The sequence below is a fragment of the Canis lupus genome, chromosome 27 (genome assembly GCF_011100685.1).
Source record: "Canis lupus familiaris isolate Mischka breed German Shepherd chromosome 27, alternate assembly UU_Cfam_GSD_1.0, whole genome shotgun sequence".
Taxonomy (NCBI): domain Eukaryota; kingdom Metazoa; phylum Chordata; class Mammalia; order Carnivora; family Canidae; genus Canis; species Canis lupus.
The window spans coordinates 7,836,603-7,858,886 of record NC_049248.1 but is presented as its reverse complement, the minus strand read 5'-3'; the positions used below and the strand labels follow the sequence as shown (position 1 = coordinate 7,858,886).

Here is a 22,284-nt window from a genome sequence, read left to right as displayed (position 1 = left end):
CGCTGAGCCACCTGGGCTGCCCTATTACCAAGACTTTGACTAGAATGTTTTATTTAAGAGAGATGGGCATAGACCCAGATATGACTAGACAGCTTTGAAGATATAAGGTTAAAAAAAAGAAAGAAGGAAGGAAAGAAAGAAAGAGAAAGAAGAAAGAAAGAAAGAAAGAAAGAAAGAAAGAAAGGAAGGAAGGAAGGAAGGAAGGAAGGAAGGAAGGAAGGAAGGAAGGAAGGAAGGAAGAAAGAAAAAGAAAGAAAGAAAGAAAGAAAGAAAGAAGAAAGAAAGAAAGAAAGAAAGAAAGAAAGAAAGAAAGAAAGAAAGAAAGAAAGAAAGAAAGGTCGACTTCATGGAGCCAATAAAGCCCCTTGGAAAAATTGGCCTGGTACCTTATTCATAAGGTTTCAGCAAAGCAGTCTTTTTTTTTTTCTTTAAAGATTTTATTTATTTATTCATGAGAGACAGAGAGAGAGAGAGAGAGAGGCAGAGACACAGGCAGAGCAGAAGCAGGCTCCCTACAGGGAGCCCAATGTGGGACTTCCCAGGATCAAGCCCTGAGCCAAAGGCAGACGCTCAACCACTGAGCCACCCAGGCATCCCTCCAGCAAAGTAGTAAAAAAAAAAAAAAGTTTATATGGTCAATTACTATTCTTGCTGCACTTATGTAAATAACCAGACCAAGTTTAATGCAAGCAAATTTGTTTTATTGTGATTATCTTTGATAAAAATGGGGATAATTGTAGAGACAAACATTATGTTTGCATCTTTGTCCATGTTAGATTCTAACCCTGTTAGCAGTCTTTGAGTTGTTCTTATATACCTGTATACCAGACTGGGTCCTGAATTCTCCTACTTTCCTCAAATATCTGGCTACAACTCCAAATGAACATTTCTGATTTTCTTTCCTCCTTTTGATCTGGAATCACTAAGAATAAAAACTGCCTTTGAATCTCCTTGGATGGAACTAAACCAGGTCCTCCTTGCTACCTGAATGGCAGCCAAACTCCAGGGACGTGAGCCTTGGGTACATGCCTTACAGCTGAAGAAGTCTCCACCTGCCATCTGGCCCTGTGCACCTCAAAACCTTTAAGCTGGAGACCTCAGAATCAAATTGTCTAAGAAGGGGATCCCTGGGTGGCGCAGCGGTTTGGCGCCTGCCTTTGGCCCAGGGCGCGATCCTGGAGACCTGGGATCGAATCCCACATCAGGCTCCCGGTGCATGGAGCCTGCTTCTCCCTCTGCCTGTGTCTCTGCCTCTCTCTCTCTCTGTGACTATCATAAATAAATAAAAATTTAAAAAAAAAAGATTTAAAAAAAAAAAAAAACAAATTGTCTAAGAAGAGATGTAGCTGACAGTAGATAAATTGCTTCCACCAAAGAAGCTGGATCAAGGCTTCATACTTAAACTGAACATGAAGCTCTTTCTTTTCTCTTTCTTTCCTTCACTCTGGTATTGGCTTGGAAAGATAACACCCTCATCTGTATCTCCCAGGTCGTTACTAAGGGTGGGGTGCAGGGGGTGGGGGTGGGGGTGAAGGTTAACCCTTCAGACTGCTAGATTTGTCACCAAGAAATTTGATCTGTCCATGATGCTAGAGACTTCCCCCTGGTCCATTTCCCTGCCTCTGGTTTACAATCCCAAACCTAGGAAAGGGACACAAGACAAGGGTAATCAGAATAAAACCACCTGTATGGTCTACAGACCCTTACATTTTACTGGTCTCCCTGACTGTCACCTTTCCAGTCCTGAACCACAGACTCAAGCAGGAATTACCAGGAGGCATTCATGATTCAAAATTACCTTGGTAGCTCAGGGCTCCCCTGGCTACTATTAAATGCAAATGAGGCTACAATCAAGAACTTATCCTTAACTCTAGAAAGTATTGCAGATGGGGGCAGCCCAGGTGGCTCAGCAGTTTAGTGCCGCCTTCGGCGCAGGGCGTGGTCCTGGAGACGTGGGAGGGATGAGTCCCGAGTCCACGTGGGGCTCCCTGCATGGAATCTGCTTCTCCCCTCTGCCTGCGTCTCTGCCTCTCTCTCTCTCTCATGAATAAATTTTTTTAAAATCTTAAAAAAAAAAAAAAAAAAGTATTGCAGAACCCACTGCTAAAATAAAAAGTGCCTGGCAAAAATCCTTAGATTCTGGCCAAAGTTATTCCTGATGATAAGACAGACTTTAAATCTCTTTTAGCTGAGCAAGGAGGTGTCTGTGTTGTGGCCAACACCACCTGCTGGGCCTGGATTAACACCTCTGGGGAAGTTGAAACTCCATTACATAAGGCCACTGAACAAGCCTCTTGGTTTGAAAAGTGACTCTTTTAGTGGTGCCTTTCTTTTTAACTTACTTGATTTTTATTGTTTTGGGTTTTAGGGATCATGATTCCAAAGTGCACTCCAAACATTGGGAATTACCCTGCTTATAATGATCACAGTAGTCTATCTGGTGCACTGTATCTTCTCAAAGGCTTTATTTATTTATTTATTTATTTATTTATTTATTTATTTATTTATTTATTTAATTTATTTGAGAGAGAGAGAGAGGGCACAAGCAGGGGGAGGGGCAGAGGAAGAGGGAGAAGCAGACTCCCAGCTAAGAGGTGTGCCCAACCCGACCTGGGGTTCAATCCCAGGACCCCAGGATCATGACCTGAGCTGAAGGCAGATGCCTTCACAGGTGACACTGAGCCACAGGTGGCCCCCTCTCAAAGGCTTTAAATGCATGTTTGCACTTGCTAACCACCAAGCAAATGATCTCCCTAAACCTGGAACATCAGAAAAGGAACAAAAAGACAACCAACTTAAAATTTGTAAGCCTGAAGTTATAACCTGTGAATGTCACAAAGATTGGGGGCGGGGGCGGGGGGTGAGAGGAGTCACAACCTGTGAGTACCAAAGAATCAACAGAAACTTCAAGAATGTTAGAGTAGTAGCTGGGAGTGGCACTAATGCCACTCTATTTTGCTGAAAGATGTAATCAAAAGAGGGGAACTGTTAAAAGAAAGAGCCAACAGGACCAAAATGGAATCAGTTATGCTAACCCCCACATCAGCAAACCAAGACTTAATATCTAACCTAATTGCAGTTTCAGCTTTTCCCAGGAACATAACCTTTAATGAGTTAATCTCGAATTACCTGGTCAGCACTAGTGAGGAAATCTGCCTGACAGACCCCTTCCGTCCCCTTAAGCAGGTGACCTTGCCTGAAACAATGCATTCTTTGCTAATAAACTTCCTTTTCTGCCTTTACAAATCTTTCCTCTCCCCAGCTCTTCGGAGCTCTTTTCTATTTGCTAGACCGGATGCTGCCCAATTTATGAATCACTGAATAAAGCCTATTAGGCCTTCAAATTTACTCAGCTGAACTTTGTTTTTAACCCACTGGGTATCATTTTTATGGTTTTAAATGTTTACCGTGTACCGGTATAATTTTTTTTCAAATCATTTTAACTTTAAAATGAATAAGCTAAAAGTCTACTTATTTAGCAAGCAATTTAGCAGAATGAAATTCTAAGACAAGAAAATCACTTGCAGAGTTTGTGAGAGTGTTTTGAGCTCTATCCAGGGGTGAAAATTACATAATGGGTACCAGGGGCCCACAGGCCAGGGGAGGACCCAGGTTACTTTGATCATAGGGTCCTCTTTATTTTATTTATTTTTAAGATTTTATTTATTTATTCATGAGAGACACATGGAGAGAGGCAGAGACATAGATAGAGGGAGAAGCAGGCTCCCTGTGGGGAACGGGGATGCGAGACTCTATCCCAGGACCCCAGGATCACAACCCAAACCACAGGCAGACAGATGCTCAACCACTAAGCCACCCAGAGGCCCCCATAGGGTCTTCTTTAAATAGCTGTTTGAAGGACAAGACACGGGCAGGCAAAGAGCAGTTAACCTGGTGATTTCTGCTTTGTGTGTCTTTACCAGAAAGAGACCAGGGATTGGGGGTTTTGTAAATTTTAGGGAATGGCTTTGGTTCAGCCCACGGGACACCTGGGTGGCTCAGTGGTTGAGCATCTCCCTTTGGCTCAGGGTATGATTCTGGAGTCCCGGGATCAAGTCCTACATCAGGCTTCCTGCATGGAGCCTGCTTCTCCATCTGTCTATGTCTCTACCTCTCTCTGTGTGTGTCTCTCATGAATAAATAAATAAAATATATTTTAATTAAAAAAAAAAAAGATCCAGCCCAATATTCCCCTTTTTCTTCATGTCCAAACATGAAGAATGGACATGGGTGGGTGTCTGAATTGTAACTCTGGAGGCCCAGCAAGAACCACCTTGCCAAAAACAGAGGACTTTTCTCCCACTGGACAGAGGCAGGAAGAGGAGACATCCATTTTTAACAAAGATAATTTTCTTTTCTTTTCATTCCTTTTCTTTTCTTTTCTTTTTCTTTTTCTTTTTATTTTTTCTTTTCTTTTTTTTTTTTTTTTTTTAACAAAGATGGTTTTCAATACACTGTGGCCAGTTCAGGTTTTTCTGCCCTGAGGATGACTTTCCATGGGAGAGCCTAGGCCTGAAAGTTGAAAGACCAAAGCTCTAGCCCCAGCTCTGCCTCCAATCTAGCACAAACTGAGGCCAGGGACTTCTCCCTGGTAAAATCAAAGTCTTGTACTAGAGCCATATTTCCCAGACTTCAACCGTTCACACATCTTATACATGATTTTGGCCAAATTTACCTATCTTATTAATCTAACATCTTTAAATGCATTCACTTTTTTAGATTAAATAAATCTATCTTAAAAGGAAAGTTGAGGTGGCTCAGTTGGTTAAACATCCTACTCGTTTTTTTTTTAATAAAGATTTTATTTATTTTTTCATTAGAGACACACAGAGAGAGGAAGAGACACGGGCAGAAGAGGAAGCAGACTCCCTGTGGGGAGCCAGATGCCAGACTAGATCCCAGGATCATGGGTTCACGACCTGAGCCAAATACAGACATTCAACCACTGAACCACCCAGGCATCCCAAGGATCCTACTCTTGACTTCACCTCAATTCATGATCTTGGAGTTATGAGATCAAGCCCCACATTGAGCTTTCACACTGAGTGTGGAGCCTACTTAAGATTCTCTCTCTCTCCCTTTCCCTCTGCCCCTCCCATCCCTGTCTCATGCTCTCTCTCTAAAAAATAAAAACAAATAAATAAAAAGAAAGTTTACATCACTATAATAAACAGAAAGTCCATATCATCTGACATAAACAAAAGGCAATTATAAAAAACTAAGAGGGCAGCCCAGGTGGCTCAGCAGTTTAGCGCCACCTTCAGCCCAGGGTGTGATCCTGGAGTACCAGAATTGAGTCCCACATCAGGCTCCCTGCATGGAGCCTTCTCCTCTGCCTGTGTCTCTGTCTCTGTCTCTGTCTCTCTCTCTCTCTCTCTCTCCCCCCTCTCTGTGTCTCTTGTGAATAAATAAATAAAATCTTTAGAAAAAAACTAAGAAACTAAAAATAGTGTTTTATAATTACCACTTAAATTTAACACTTGAACCCAGCAATTAATCTTAATAGCACAAAAAGAATGATAGACATCACATAGCTCCTGATGTGATGAAATTGGTAGTACAAACCACCACTTATGAGGTATTCCTATCAAAAATATTAAATGAAAACTAAATCAAGTCTCTAGTTTAACCACCAATCCATAGGAGGTTCAAAGGACAGAGGAACATGCTAAATAATACCATGGAAATGCAGCCAGCTCCTACTCAAATGTACAAAACTTCACAGGACAATTGCCTGGTTTCTTCAACCAATCAGTGGTAAGGGGAAAAAAGTCTGGGGAGTAAATATAGACATTCAAAGGGACTTAAGGGACATATCAACCAAATACCATGCATAAATTTTTATGCGGATCCTGTTCAAATAAACAAAATGTAAAAATAATATTAGAGGTAGTTGGGAAAATTTGAACACTGGCTGGATATTAATCATCATTAAGGGATTATATTTCATTTTTAATGGATGATAATGATACTGTGGATATGTTTCTTTTTTTTTTTTAAGATTTTATTTATTTATTCATAAGAGACACACAGACAGGCAGAGACACAGGCAGAGGGGGAAGCAGGCTCCTTGTGGGGAGCCTGACGCAAAACTGGTCCCAAGATCCGGAATCATGACCTGAGCCAAAGGCAGATGCTCAACCACGGAGCCACCCAGATGCCCCAAGTTCAATTTCTTTAGTAGAAAGAGCTATTCAAAAATTTTCTGTTTCTTCTTGTGTCAGTTGGTAAATTGTAAATTGTGATTTTCAAGGAATTTTTCCATTTTATATAAATTGTTAAATTTATTAGCTTGCAGATATAATATTTGCATATTATCCTTTTAATGTCTTTATAGTAATATAAAGAAGATATTTTATAGAAATATCTTCATTCTTGATACTCATATTTTGTCTTCTCTCTGTTTCTTGGTAAGTAAAAATGTATCAACATGGGTCTGTCGCAATAATATTCATGAAATCACAGGTTTTATGATAGTTATTTTTCTAATATCTATTAAACTAAGGCCATGAATATTAAAATTCTGAAATTATAATAGACACCAAATGCCATTTCCCAGGCCACCTGCAGTTAGCACAGGGAAACTCTGGACTAGGAGAATGCACCTGAGTTTGTCAACCAGAGCCCTCTGGGATCTCAGAGTTTACCAAGAGCAGAGCTCTGACACCAGGGATGCTCAGTCCATGGTGGTTTCCTCCCTGCATGGGAGCTGGGCCGCCCTACCTACAGTCCAGAAGGAGCCCTGATTTCCCAGAATCTGGACCATGGAAGAATCTCTCCAGTTGAAGTGTATGTTCTTCTTCTGGGAAGTTTGGCAGGGCAGCTCCACTGCATCTCCTGCCTTCCCCAACACCACTTCTCTTACAGGAGTGACCGCTGGGAGCATCACTAGGTAGAAAAGAAGGAAATCAGGCCTCAAGGCTGTTGCTGCTCTGCCTCCACCCCATCTCCCCACCCTGGCATTTACCAGGCAGCCCCTCCTCCCATTGGATCTCCAAATCTGCGCACTCACCCAATTGCAGCATCAGGAGCAGGTGCCTAAAAGCCGCTTCTTGATTCATTGTGGATTCCCTGAGACAGGCAGGGACCTGGGCCTTCCCCCCACACCGCACAAAGTGCAGGGCCTAAGGGAGATACTGATCATTAGTTAGTAGGCATTTACTGAGCCTGGGGTGCAAAGGGACATATGGGGATGGTATGCAATCTCACCCATACAGCCAAGCCAGGGACCTAAATGTGCATACTTCTAAGCAGACATCCACCAGGACACACCACACAATGCTGTGCCCAGGCCATCTAAGTGGAATCAGAAAAGGATTCACAGGGATGCCTGGGTGGCTCAGGGGTTGAGTGTCTGCCTTCGGCTTAGGTGGTGATCCCGGGGTCTGGGATTCAGTCCTGCATCAGGAAGCCTGCTTCTCCCTCTGCCTATGTCTCTGCTTGTGTCATGAATAAATAAAGTAAATTAAATTAAATTTAAAAAATGATTCACAGAGAAGGTGGCAAATTGGTGGAGACTGAGAAGGGGCAGGGGGATGGGGCGTGGCCAGGTCATGAAGGTCCTTGAATGCCATGCTATGATACCGAGCTGTGACCCTAGGCACTACGGAGCCACTCAAGGACTTTATGTCGAGAAGTACATGATTTGATTTGCAGAATGGACCCCTTCAGCTGTTGTGTGAAAGACAAGCTAGAAGAGGCCGAGCGCGCAGGAGGTATGATTGAAATGATCCTGGTGAGAGAAGATAGGCCTGAGCTCAGACAACTCAGAATGATGGAAGTGTAGAAAAACAGACTGCCTTGAGGGCAGGTTTGAGGCAGATTCCCAGGACTTGGGGAGGGCCACACTGTGTGGGGTGAGGAAGAGACGGAGCAGTGGGTAAACTCCCTGCTTGCTCTCAGACGAACCCTGTAAAGCCTCTGAGGGAGAGCAGAAAAACGCTATTTCAGAGTTGGTTTCTGTGAGTTCCGGAGGTGGTTGAGGCTGGGGGGGTGGAGAGAATTTAGAAAAGCTCTGAATGGACCTAGCACAATGGGAGGTTAGAGCAGTGATCCTCCAAGTGTGGTCCTGGATCAGCAGCAGCCTAGGTGTCACCTGTCAACTTGTTGGAAGTGCAAATTCTCAGGCCCTACCCCAGATCTGCTGAATCAGAATCTGGGGGTGGGTCAAGCCTGCTGTGTATTCACAACCCCACCCCCCACCCTGGTGGCTGTCACCAGCTCCAGTTTGCAAACCATGAGTTACAGGGAAAGGAAAGGGGAGGAGCACCCCACCGCTCTGCTGCCCCGCGTCAGAAAGAGTGGCAGGTGGCAGGGCTGTGCCCCGGCTGGGAGTCTGGAGAAGACTCAGGGAGGGAGCTGGTGGGATCTGGGAAGACATCTCAGGCCTGACTGAGAACCTGGACAGGTTGGCCAGAAGGTCAGGGCTTTGTTCTTCAGGCAACTAGGAGAAACTGCTTTTTTTTTTTTTTTTTTTTAAGATTTTATTTATTTAGTCATGAGAGACACGGAAAGAGAGGCAGAGATATCAGTAGAGGATATCTGCTATCCCCATTGAACAGGGAGCCCGATGCAGGACTCGATCCCAGGACCCCGGGATCACGAACTGAGCCAAAGGCAGACACTCAACCACTGAGCCACCCAGGTGCCCCAAAACAGCTGCTTTTTGAGCAGAAATGTGACATGGTCTGTGTAAAGTTTTAGGAAGGGGACCAGATGACACGGAAGAAGTGGAGACTTGAGGAAGGCCACCAGATAATGTCTGGAAGGCAGGCAGGAACAGGGCTCGGATCTCTGAGCTCCAGGCCTCCAGGCCCAGACTGTAAGGAGGCCTCAGAGGGGTGGTTGCCTGGATGGGGGTGGGGAGCAGCATGAACGCCTCTAGAGCTTGGCAAGATGAGGTCCTGCATCCAACCTCGTTTTTCTATCCCCTAGCCTAGTCTTTGTTGTCTGAGCTCTGCAGCTACCTGCCCACTCCTACAGCACCCTGTTGATGCCCTGAGGGCACAACCCACCTTCTGTCTCATGATGTGGTGATTTGGGTTCCCTCCCATCTTCACCCCGGCCCTGAAGCCTGATCTCATTCAGAATGAAGATGATGGTCCAGCCAGTTCTGCCACCAGTGTAGGCCTGGCACCAGCTGGAGCATAGAGAGGGGATTTGGAATGTTTGGTTAAGTTAAACGAAATTGAATTGAATGAAGGAGGAAAAATCACTGATTTCTTTCTGTACTCAACATATTAATTTTGTTACTAGGGATCCCTGGGTGGCGCAGCGGTTTGGCGCCTGCCTTTGGCCCAGGGCGCGATCCTGGAGATCCGGGATCGAATCCCACATCAGGCTCCTGGTGCATGGAGCCTGCTTCTCCCTCTGCCTGTGTCTCTGCCTCTCTCTCTCTCTCTGTGACTATCATAAATAAATAGAAGAAAAAAAAATAATAATAATTCTGTTACTAAAGTGGGTCATTGAGGGACACCTGGGTGGCTAAGTGGTTGAGTGTCTGCCTTCTGTTCAGGGCGTGATCCCAGGGTCCTGGGATAGAGTCCTGCATCAGGCTCCCTACAGGGAGCCTACTTCTCCCTCTGCCTGTCTCTCATGAATAAATAAATAAAATTGTTTAAAAAATAATAAAGTGGGTCATTGAAGTATGTGTACACAGCCAACCCTGGCCTGAATGAAGCCAAGTCATCCCCATCCATGCTGCTTGTTCTTGTGCCCTCTCATCACCACCACCTCTCCCCCACCGCCCCATCCCTGGGCCATTCTCCTACCTCTCTGCCCTGCTCTCTATAAGGAGATTGATTTGGACAGACTTTACCACCCAGGCTCCCTTGCCCTCCTGCTACTAGTTGGGGTTGGCCAGTGGGAAGAACCCACAAGAGGTGGGAGGGGCAGGGAAAGAAGTGGGAGCATTTTTCCTAACTCTCTTCCTAGTCTGGCATGCTTTCTGGCAATAGCTATACTCCTTCCCTCACCCCTTCTTCTCTCCACACCCTGACTGTAGCTCCTTTCAGGTGGCTCAGCTCAAACCCTCACTGGGTTCCGGAAACATCATTCCACCCTTGCCCCTTCAGGACCCTGCCTGCTATTGGTAACATCTGTGTGCCTCCATGAACTGTCTGGTTCCCTCTTCACACCCCTGGGAATAACCTCGTTTCTGCAGTCTCTTGAACCATCCGAGGCAGATTCTGTTTCCTGTTGGGTATTGATCCATGATAGGGCTGTCGTACTCAGATGGGTGCTGGGGACATGCACCTCCTAATGAGATTTGCCGGAAGATTTAAAACAAGACAAAAAAGCCAACTCCACTCACTCCATCTGCCTGAAGGAAGAATGTCCCAGGGCCTAACTCAAGGCAGAGGCTTGACGGAATTTTTTGTTGTTGTTTATTTATTTTTTGAGTAATCTCTACACCCAACATGGGGCTTGAACTCATGACCCTGAGATCACCAGTTGCATGATCTTCCGACTGAGTCAGTCAGGTGCCCCTGATAGAATTGTTTTCTAAACAAGGGAAATAAGAAGTGAAGAAATCATGAGGACTCCGGAAGAGGAGGAAAGAGGCTAGTCATGGGTGCAGTTGTTTACCAGTTAGCATGGGGCGTGGGGAGGGGAGAGACTACGGTACAGCCACCCTTCCATCTGAGAGTGGCTTCCGCTGTCCCCCTATCACAACTCACTGTGTTCTTAGTGAGCAGAGAGTAAAGGAGTCTCCATTTGGAATATCCCTTCCCTGGTGTCCAAATTCTGCATGAATGCCTGGAGAAGGCTAGGAACATTCTTGACCCTTCCCCAAATGGTGGTCATTTCCTTCTTCTTCACGCCATGATCCTGTGGTCTGTGCCAGAGGGCTACTTCCCCACCTCCAGCTCCTTGTACTGCTCCAACTTACCCAGGGTTCAGCTAGGTGGAGGAGGCTATGGGTTTCCATCTGCTGCTTGCTTTGATGACTTGGGCTTCCGCTGCCGCCCCAGAGAGCAGGCTTTTGATTCCCACATCCTCATCCTCCCCAGAGGCACTGTGCCCCAGTACAATAGCATCCTGTACACCATAGCCCCTTGAGAGGGGCTGGGAGGGCTTGCTGGTCCCCCAGGTCCTGGCATCACTCTCTCTCTCTCTCTCTTTCTCTCTCTCTTCTTATTTCTCTGCTCACATCTGGGCATTTCTGTATCCTGTCTTCAACTCCCCACATCTGTAGCTCTCTTCCTCTTGGTCCCACATGCCAGGACCCAATTCTGGCTCTGTCAATCTTGCCTAGAGTGCCCCTGGCCTCTCCCTCTTTTTCATCTCCACCTCCAGCTGCCACTAAGCTCTAGCCCCTTCTTGCCAGTAAATAGGCATCCAGGCTTCTGGCAGGAATGCCAGCTTTCAACAAGCTTTGATGTGAAGGGAGCCTGCAGAGCACAGCCTGGAGCCGAAGGTGGGTGCAAGGGAGATGTCCGCAGGGTGGACCAAGGGAAAAGGACATATTCCAAGAAACACACAGAGGCCCCAAAGGAGGATGAGGAAGGATGGGCCGGAGAGACCCAGAGCAGCTCATTAAAGCCACAGCTACACTTCACACGAGCCCTGACCCCACGCCAAGCCCAGGATAGTACAAACCGGATAGTCAGAGAGAAAGAGGTGAAGACATTCTGAGAGGCAAGACACAGCCCCAGAGCAAGAGACCACAAGAGAGCTCAAAAGAGAATGAGAGAACTATGAGAGCAAAATGGCAACACACTGGCAAACTCTCAGAGCTTTTGAAATTCCTGTTGCCCTGGCCCTGGCCTCCCAGGTGGGATGAGGAGCGAGACTGGGGAGAGGAAGAGGGCACAGCCCCACCACAGAAACAGTCTGTGGTCCCATAGACACTTTCATCTTCTCCCCAGAGCCCCCAGGCAGCCCCTCAAGCCTCGCCACGGGATGTGCCCCCCCACCACCACATACACCCTCTCTACTGCTCATTGGCTTCATTTAAACTTCCTAGAGACCATGACCCTCTAAGGGACCCTTGTGGTTCAGTGGCTACAACCTCCGCCATCCTCTCCTTTGCCTCAGACGCCCACGTGGGTGGGGGAGCCATGCCCTCCTTCCTTCCCCTAGGTCCCCCAAAAGGTGTGGAACAGAGCTCAACCGAAGAGCCCTCCAAACTCAGGCCCCCATCTGTCCCCTTCCATTGCCCACCCTCCTCAAATTTATTTTATTTAACATTTACTGAGTGTCCAAAATGTGCAAGGCCCTTGGTCTGCTGAACTCCCCATGTCACCATTATGGCCAGGATCAAGGCCTAAGATGCTACAAGTCTTCTGCCTAGAACCAGTTGATGAGGGGGAATTCTTATTTCAAGGTAGAACTCTTTTGTATACGTGTCCCCTAACTGAAAGACCAAAATCTTATTGGGTGTTCTCTCTGACCCTGACCTCTGGGAAGTCCTCCATCTGAGGTTAAGATGGCGGCCATTTTGTGTGAGCCCACAGACTCTAACACAGCCCAAGAAATTATTTGTCAAAATATGAAACGGAGTCACCTCCCTCATCAGGTTCTACTCTTAGCCTTATGCCCCTAAAATTTTGTCCAACAACGGGACTTTCAGGAAGAGCTATTCCACCCAAAGGGAAATGTTTGAATTAGCAATAATGGGGCCTTTCTATTTTGAAGAATCCACCGGTACCAAAAAGGTCCTTCTCCCAGAATATGTCTAGAAGGGAAGGCAGAGGACACCTGTGGGGTAGCACAGCAAAGCCACGGAGGTCTTAGGAAAGGGGAAAGGACAAAAAGCCTGGAGGTGGGAAGTTAGAGTTGTACAGGGTGTCCCATCTTGAGGGGTACCACCTCCTGGATCCCCTACATCCCACCAAGCCCAAGACGGGCCTGCAAATCCTTTTCTAAACCACCTAGCCTCCTTTTCTAGAACAGCTGAGACATCTAAAACTAATGCCTTAGAACCCCTTTTTCTAATGACATATTTACCTAAAGAATATGTATCTATCACTTGTATAGTATTGCATACCTAAGAGCTCAGTTTCAACCCTTTTTGAGAATTGCGTTAATCATTTTAAAGCTCATTAAAACAGGAGGGCCCTTAGACATATTATTCAAAAATCACAAAAAATGCCCAAGAGTAAAAAAAAAAAAAATGTAGAAATACGTGTTAACAGAAAAGATAGTTAAAGGAGGCTACCTCAACCATAGGGCTTTTGAAATACTGCAAACAAGTATGATTTCTGGTATAAATTTCTGGCAATTGCATCACTGGGAAAATTGATTTGAGGAGAATTGCTTCTAGACTAGATTTCACTTCTTTCTCATTTTATTGCTTTTCCTTTGTTTCCCTTTTTCATTTTTTTATAGGCATCCTTTCTCCTTAATGTGTATTTATTCTTTCTATTCATTTCCTACCCTTTCTTCCGTCTTTTCTCCTTCTTTCCCCTCTTCCTATCTTCATATCGTCCACTGCCCCTTGACTAGTTGCCTCCCATGGCCTTTCTCAGCCCAAGATGGCCTAAAGTCTCTGTGCCTTCTCTGATCTTGTAATCCAGCTCAACACCTCTCTGAGGAGCACCGTCTGCTCCAAGCACTAAAGGGATATGCACAGGGGGATGCAGAGAGAAATTTTCCATAATCCCCAGCCTCTTGAAACTCACAGATCCAGTGTGAAATACAAGACAAGGTGGCCAGAATTGTGGGCAGAAAACTGGGAGTCCAGAACATTTCACCACATCTGCTGCCGCATTCTCCTCCCCTTCCCAGACCCATGGAAAGGAATGAAGCTGAGTCTGTCCGTCTTACCTCTGGGCCTGTGTCTTTCCTCCCCTCTGCTTCTCACGCAGGTGTGTCTATGTGAAGGCTAGGAGCGCACGGGGAAGAACGCTTGTTACTTCTGCAGAGATGTATGTAAACGAAGAGACAGGAAGCCTGGCAGCAAGGCTCCTCCACACCCCAGGCCTGGGCCAGCCCCCAGTGTCACCATCTGGGGCTGGGGTGCCCACCCCCTGCCTCTTGGGGAAGATGTCAAAGTGAAAATGCCAAAGTCAAAGGAAAAAGTTGAGCAGAACCAGGCTGGAGAATAGAGTGTCACAGCATTTCTTGTTGTGTAACAAGAAAAAAGATGGCCTCAATGATACTTGCAAGCTGGTCTGGATTTCAGTGGAAGAAGTAGAAAGGAAGTAGAGGGCACATGAGGACACTCGTGGTAAGCCCCAAACATCCCCTTGCTCCAGAGTCCTGAGGGCATTTGTTCAGCAAGGAGGCACCGAAGAAGGCATTCCAGCTGGCCCCGTGTGGCAGAGAGGGTCTGGGCAGTTACCTGAGACCTGAGGACTGACCCCCAGAGTGACCATGGACCAGACCCTTTTCCTCTGGACCTTCCTGTCTGGCCAGGCCTCAAGTGTTTCTCCAGCCCATGTCTCTCTTGAGCTCCAGATGTGTAGATCCATCTGCTCATCAGACATCTCCTTTTGGATTCTCACCACACGTAGCAAACCCAACATGCCCCAAACTACACGTATCATCTACTTACCACTACCCTCCAGACCTACTTCTACAAGTCCCCCACTTAGCGAAGGCTTTGGCACCTCCCAGCTGCTCATGCCAAATAAACTGGGTGTAATCTCTGACTCCTTCACCCAACTCCTTGCATGTGTTTATTCGCCATTTCCTGTGGATGTTACCTTCAAACTCTCTTAGATGTCTATCCGAGTCACTCTGCCCAACTACCACTGTTCCATCCATTCTAACCCCAAATGCCATCCCCATCCTGTGCCTGGGCGACAGCCCCTGCCTCCTCACTGGTCTCCTGGCCTCCCCATTCTGTTGTCCTCTAGGCCATCCTGCACCAGCAGCCCAAGTGCTCATTTAAATGTGCCCATGTGACCATAACCTTTCCCTGCTATGAAAAAAGTGGCTAGTTGAGCTTGCAATGCCCAACAATTAATGCAGGTGTTTCTATTTGAGACAACATTGTGATTCATTTGCAGCAGAAAGGCAGTCATGCTACTTCTCATTTTATAGCACAGTGTACTCAAGGTTTGAGATTTAATAACATTAATATTTACTGCTTCATCAAAGGCATTCTTAAGTGAAAGTGGCATTAATATTTTTATTCTTTTTTTTACTGCAAGTGCCTGGCAGTTGAAGAACAAAATGACTACAGCACAGTTTGGCTCTGCTGCCTTGATTTATGCTAAGGCAGCAGTCTAACCCAGATTGCTTTTGCAACATCATTGCAATGTCAACATAGTGACAAAAGCCAATAATGTCTTATTATTTTTATGCAAGTAGCTTGACCTCAAGATCTCCCTGAAAGGGTCTCAGGAACCACCTCACACACACACACACACACACACACACACACACACACACACACTGCGGGTCACACTGTTAGAGCCACTGATCTAGGACATTTTTGTTCATTCTTCAGATCTTCTCTATTTCTCTGCACAAACTTTTGGTTGTCCCCCAAATGTTGTCTCTTTCTTTCTTTATAATAGAACCCTACCTTTTTAGCTGAGCTCATGGCTGCCCAGATTTAATGTATACTGAATCCCAGTCTCCCTTACAACTGGATATAGTTAAATGACTTAATTTTGGTTAAAGGATGTAAGTGCAAGTGTTCTGTGCAACCTCTAAGGACTGTCCCTACAGGATGGGTATGTGTCCTCCACAGGCTGTATCTCCTTCCTGCAGGCTTATTTATAGCCAGCCTGCTTTTCTTGTTTGCATTACCTTGCAGATCCTAATGGGCATTTAAGTATCTAACCTCTGATCTAATCCAGTCTGCCCATTCATTCATATATTCAACAAGTTGTTTTTTTTTTTTTTTAAGAGGAGGAAGTTTTTATTTTTTATTTTATTTTATTTTTTTTTATGATAGTCACACACAGAGAGAGAGAGAGGCAGAGACATAGGCAGAGGGAGAAGCAGTCTCCATGCACCCGGAGCCTGACGTGGGATTCAATCCCGGGTCTCCAGGATCGCGCCCTGGGCCAAAGGCAGGCGCCAAACCGCTGCGCCACCCAGGGATCCCAAGTTGGTTTTTTTTTAAGATTTTATTTTACTTTTTAAAAAGATTTATTTATTTATTTATTTATTTACTTATTTACTTATTTATTTATTTATGATAGACATAGAGAGAGAGAGAGAGAGAGAGAGAGGCAGAGACACAGGAGGAGGGAGAAGCAGGCTCCGTGCTGGGAGCCCGACGCGGAACTTGGTCCTGGGACTCCAGGATTGCGCCCTGGGCCAAAAGCAGGCACCAAACCACTGAGCCACCAGGGATCCCTTTTTTTTTTTTTTTTTTAAGATTTTATTTTATTTTATTTTATTTTATTTTATTATTATTTTTTTAAGATTTTATTTTTAAGTAATTTCTACAACCAATGTGGGGCTCAGACCCATAACCCCAAGATCAAGAGTCGCAGGCTCTACTGACTGAGCCAGCCAGGTGCCCCTATGCAAGTGTCTTCCAGACCCAAGCCACTCTGTGGGTGCTGGAGATGTAATAAGTAAGCCAGACATGGTCACAACTCCAGCTTGTGTCATCGACACTGAACAATTAATACCATCACAATTAGTCATGTGCTACAAAAGAGAAGTCCAGAGGGCTGGGGATCTTATTATAGAGAGCCTTATTTCAACTAGAAGATCAAGAAAGGCTTCCCTGGGAAGTGTGTAACAGGGAGCAGTGGGCTCTGCTACCAGTGAAAGAAAATTCAACTAATAGAGGCTTAACTGAGACTGCTGATTTCTTACCTGAAAGAAGTCTGGAGGCAGGTGCTTCAGAGGCAAGGGAGGTGAGGGAGCACCTTGCCACATGCCTCGGCAGGATTTGTGTGTCTGGATCTTGTTGCTTGGCTATCCTCTGCACATGACCCCTCCTCTCAAGCTCCTCAGTTGAAACAAGGCTCCTTTAATAAGGTAGGATCTCCCAGTACTGTGTACTTCCTCTCCCTTGCAAGCACTGGTCCAAGTGTAATAATTATGAAATTGTTGTTTAGTGCTTTTTTAGCAGAGTTGAGTGGTGACCATGTCTTAGCTGGGTCCTTACTTAGCAACCAGCAGAGTGCCTTGGGCCTGGTAAACCCTTAGTATTGAATCTTTTATTAAAAATATTGAGGGGGGATCCCTGGGTGGCGCAGCGGTTTGGCGCCTGCCTTTGGCCCAGGGCGCGATCCTGGAGACCCGGGATCGAATCCCACGTCGGGCTCCCGGTGCATGGAGCCTGCTTCTCCCTCTGCCTGTGTCTCTGCCTCTCTCTCTCTCTGTGACTATCATAAATAAAAAAAAAAAAAAAAAAAAAAATATTGAGGGGTGCCTGGGTGACTCAGTCTGGTTTTTTTTTTAATTTATTTATTTATGATAGTCACAGAGAGAGAGGCAGAGACACAGGCAGAGGGAGAAGCAGGCTCCATGCACTGAGAGCCCGATGTGGGATTCGATCCCGGGTCTCCAGGATCGAGCCCTGGGCCAAAGGCAGGCGCCAAACCGCTGCGCCACCCAGGGATCCCACTCAGTCTGTTTAATGTCCAACTCTTGATTTTGGCTCAGGTCATGATCTCAGGGTCCTGGGATGGAGCCCCACATGAGAGTGGGGTGGTCCCTGCTCTGCAGGGAGTCTGCTTGTCTCTCTGCCCCTCCCCCTACTCTTGTTCTCCTTCTCTCTCTCAAATAAATAAATAAATAAATAAATAAATAAATAAATAAATAAAATCTTTAATAAAAATTTGTTGTGGTAAAATATGCATACTGTAAAATTTACCATTTTAACCACTCTTAAGTCTACAGTTCTGTGGCCTTAAGTACATTCATGTTATTAGGCAGCCATTACCACCATCCATCTCCAGGACTTTTTCATCTTCCCCAACTAAAGCTCTGCACCCTTTAGACTGCCCATCATCCTCCCCCAGCCCCACTGTTGAATACTCTTTGAATGAATGAAAGGAAAGCAATGATCGCAAAATCAAATGTCTCATGTAATGAGGGCAGCCACTGACCACACAGCTCCAGCTGAGTTGATAGGAGAGGTCGCACCAGAATGTGAACGCAGACTTGCCTTCCAGGTCTGCCAAACTTTCAAGGGAAGGTGGAAAACCAAACTTGTATATGATATCCCCTAATTTTTTTTTTTAAGATTTTATTTATTCATGAGAGAGAGAGATGCAGAGACACAGGCAGAGGGAGAAGCAGGCTCCACGCAGGGAGCCCGACGTGGAACTCGATCCCAAGTCTCCAGGATCAGGCCCTGGGCTGAAGGCAGTGCTAAACCGCTGCCCGACATCCCCTAACTTTAATGTTAGCAACTAATTTCCTGTTGTTCCAACCCTGAGAGAGTCAAACAAAGCAAAGGGCTGGATCTAGCTTAGGGCCACCAATTTGCAAGCAGTGGACCAGATGGAATGTGTGAGGACTTCTAGCCCTTGGGTCTGTGACTTTGAGTGCCTATGAAGATGTATTCTCGGCAGTTAACAGGCCCCAAGAAACTGGATTTTCCTCTGATTTCCAAACAGGAAAAGACAACAGGAGGAAAGAGGAAGTTTCTGTTAACAGGACTGCTATGAGATTTGTACGGCTGTGTATTTGATTTAATTCTCAGGACATTGACTGGGCATAAGTATTTTTCTTCAGATCACACAGAGGAGGAAACTAAGCCTCAAAGAGTTGAAGAAAATTGCTAACAGTCAGAGCTGGTAACTATAATTGGTGGAACTGGGATTCCAACTTACCTGCTGGGGCCCCAGCCCTTGATGGTCCCCTTCACTCCACTATCTCTATTCTGCATTCAGAAAGACCAAGATGGTGGGGAGGGGTATGCCTGGCTGGCTCAGTCGGGAGAGCATGCAACTCTGGATCCTAGGGGCATGAGTTTGAGCCCCGTGTTAGGTGGAGAGATTGCTTAAAAATAAATAAATGAATAAATAAACCTTTTACAAAAAGGGAAAAAAGAAAGGCCAGACTGATGGCTAAGAGAAGTCTTCTCCCACAGTGATGGAGGGATATGAGGCTGACAAGCATGTCTGGGGCTTCTGACTACTGTAATCCCTTACATCTACTGAGTGATTTTTCTACTTTCCAAGCACTTTCACATACATTAGCACATGGAACTTTTTCATAGGTATTACTATGCCCCACCCCCACCCCTGCCTCCTTTACAGAAGAAAAAACTGAAGTGAAGCTGTCTGATCCATCATAGGCCTGTAAGCATGGAGTATGGGGATTTCCAGAAGTCTCCTGCTTCCTGGTGGAGAGCTATTATTTGCTGAGTGGATTCTGTCTCCAGGCTGGAGGAGGGGAGGGAGCCTAAGGTGGGAAAAGGGTGGAGAGTTGAGTGAAGCCCATCTACCAGGGTTACCTGCTGATGGAGTGTCAGGAACCAGGCTGCTGGAGAAGGGGTAGGACAGCCCGTGGAGTAGAGAGTTGGAAGCCCCAGGTGCAGTCTTGTGGTGGCCTCCTTACCAGAAACATCTGCAGCTGCATTGACACCCTCTGCAAAGGGGGTGGGGGCAGGGCTAGGGATGGGGGTGTGGGGGAAGGGTGACAGGGGCCATTCTTTGGGAAGCAGAGTCTTGGAGGGCTGACCCACCTCTACCCCAGCCATATTGTCCCTAGTTCCATGATCATGTTTGGCAACTCTGGGGAAGGCTCCTGGGCCTCCCACATCCTGTGGGAGGTTTGAGCGGGCAAATTTCAGAGCTAGGCTTGGACTCAGCCAGCTGGCACCTGCAGCCCTTAGAGAAACTGTCAGCGAGAGTGGAGCAGCTAGAAGCCATCCCCACCCCAACTCCATTCCCTTCAAAGGGCTAACTCCAACTGGGGGTGGGCCTGAGCAGGAACCCCTAAGCTCTTTGCTCACCTCCTTTAGAGAGGGGTGGGTGGCAAGAGCAGGACCTCAGGCCTGAACCCTAATACTTCTTGCCTGGTTGGGGAGGTGGGCTGGGAAATTTCTGCACCTGCCCTGGGCAGGGAAATGAGAGACCAAATCAAAGTTTAGGGGAGACACTGGCAAATGTGACCATGGGTCTGAATGAGCACAGTATGGCCTCTTGCCTGACACATTTGTCTTGGCAAGGCTCTGGACCTCGTTTGGCCTCTAGAACTTCTGGACAGTAGACAGTGGAGGAAGCTGTCAGGCCCAAGGCTAGGGATGGAGGAACTCAGAGATGCTCCCTCTCCTCATTCGGCCTATCTCTCTTTATAGGCACTGTTCCCCCATGATAGCCAGGCTATCATAAGCAAGATGGCCCGCAATGATTCCTACTATTTCTAATTCACACCTGTATGTTGTCGCCTCCTATTTATTGTACCAGCATCAGTCTGTGTGACCAATAGAATAGGGCAGAAGTGAGGTATATCACTTTCTAGATTAGATTATAAAGATATGGTATTTTTTTCATGGCCACCCTCTCCCTCTGAGGAAGTGAGTTGCCATGTAGTGAGCAGCCATAGGAAGAGGCCCACTCTGGAAGGAACTATGGCCTCTGGCCAGCAGCCACCGTTTTGGAAACAGATCCTCCATCCTGGCCAAGCCGTTAGATGACCACAGCCCTGACCCACATCTTAGCAGTTTCACAAAAGATCCTGTACCAGAATGATTCAGCGAAGCTGCTCTTCCTGACTGTGTGAGATCATATGTTTATTGTTTTAAATTACTTACTTTGGGGATGACTTGTTATGTGGCAACTATGTTATGTAGTAACAAATAGGTAGGTCTCTTCCCCCCCTTTTTTTGCTTCCTTCTTTTTTTCTTTTTTTTTTAAATGTTTTTTTTTTTTAAAAGATTTATTTATTTATTCATTCAGAGAGAGCGAAGAGAGAGGCAGAGACACAGGCAGAGGGAGAAGCAGGCTCCATGCAGGGAGCCCGATGTGGGACTCGATCCCGGGACCCCAGGATCACACCCCAGGCTGCAGGCAGCGCTAAACCGCTGCGCCACCGGGGCTGCCCTCCTTCTTTTTTTCTATTTTAAAGATTTTATTTATTCATGAAAGACACAGAGAGAGGCAGAGGTATAGGCAGAGAGAGAAGCAGGCTCCCCATGGGGAACCTGATGTGGGACTTGATCCCTGAACTTCAGGATCACACCCTGAGCCAAAGGCAGACACTAAACCACGGAGCCACCCAGACATCCCCTGCTTCCTTTTTTTAACAAGTGTTTAAGATGATCTCCCACCCTGGCCCCCAGTAAAGGCCTGAGCTCCCAGCCTCCTTAATGCCCCTTCCCCTTCAAAACTCCAACCTGGAACACTGGTTTGCCAATGAACTTGGAGATGCAAGATGAATTCATCTAGCTCCCTGGGGGTCCTTAAGAGGACAGCAAAAGTACTCTCTTTTGCTGGATGGGGAGTGGGGTTTTGGGGAACGGTGCTTGGGAAGGAACAGGAATGTGTCACTCCTAGGAGAAATCCCACAGAGAAAGAGGTAAGAATGAATAAAAGGAGGACACCTGGATGGCTCAGTAGTTGAACATATGCCGTTGGCTCAGGTTGTGATTCTGAGGTTGTGAGATCGAATCTTGCTTTGGGATCCCCATGGGGAGCCTGCTTCTCCCTCTGTCTGTGCCTCTCCCTCTCCCTCTGTGTCTCTCATGAATAAATAAATAAAATCTTAAAAAAAATGAATGAATAAAAGAAGCCCTGTATGCATGAGCCCCATGTCCCCTCTTATTTCTATCCTTCTTTGCTCTTCTCTTCCTGAGTGGGTAGAGGAACCAGGTGGCCTTTCATTCTGCCTCTGTCCCCTCCCTGTCCCCTTCATTCAGGAGCATGGGGAAGTCCCCATATAGGTGATGGTGAATCTTTGATGACTACTCTCATAAGCCCAAAGGGCATAGGATGTTACCCAGTAGAGAGGAAAATTGCCACCCACAGAACTTTCCAGAAAACCCCTGCTCCATTAAAACAGGGGGGCTTCCACCACAGCTATGGAGAACAGGGTCACAGGGCAGATTTGAGGAGTCTTCTCAGCAGCTACCCCCAGCCCACAGCAAAGGGTGGGGATGATGGTTTTGAGGCTACTCAAAAGAACTTCAGGACTTCAGCTGACAGTGTGATTATCTCTGGTGAGTGCCAGAGCCTACACTGTTTCTCTAACTGTGACAAGGCTCAGAGGTTACCACCACCCTAAGGCTCAGAACCTCAGATTGCTTTTAGTGGTTCATTATTATTCAGGCTTCAGAGGGTGCCCCTCTCCCTCTAAGTCTCTGCCCAGAACCAAGGTATCCAACCCTCTGTCCCCAAGTGTTCTCTGTCCCCAGGTCTCTGGCCACTGTGGCTCCACAAGGATATATCTTCAGCCTCATGGTTCGTGTCA

The 22,284-nt window shown here is 46.4% G+C and overlaps 1 protein-coding gene across 1 annotated transcript in view; it reads right to left on the bottom strand.

The window, feature by feature from the left end:
• CD4 (CD4 molecule) overlaps positions 1 to 13,865 on the bottom strand; it is a 46,610-nt gene extending 32,745 nt beyond the window's left edge. Inside the window, 3 exon segments of the mRNA NM_001003252.1 lie at positions 6,724 to 6,888; positions 7,013 to 7,124; positions 13,771 to 13,865. Coding sequence (NP_001003252.1) covers positions 6,724 to 6,888; positions 7,013 to 7,061 — 214 coding nt within the window. The 5' untranslated portion in view covers positions 7,062 to 7,124; positions 13,771 to 13,865.
• Positions 13,866 to 22,284: the final 8,419 nt, after the last annotated feature.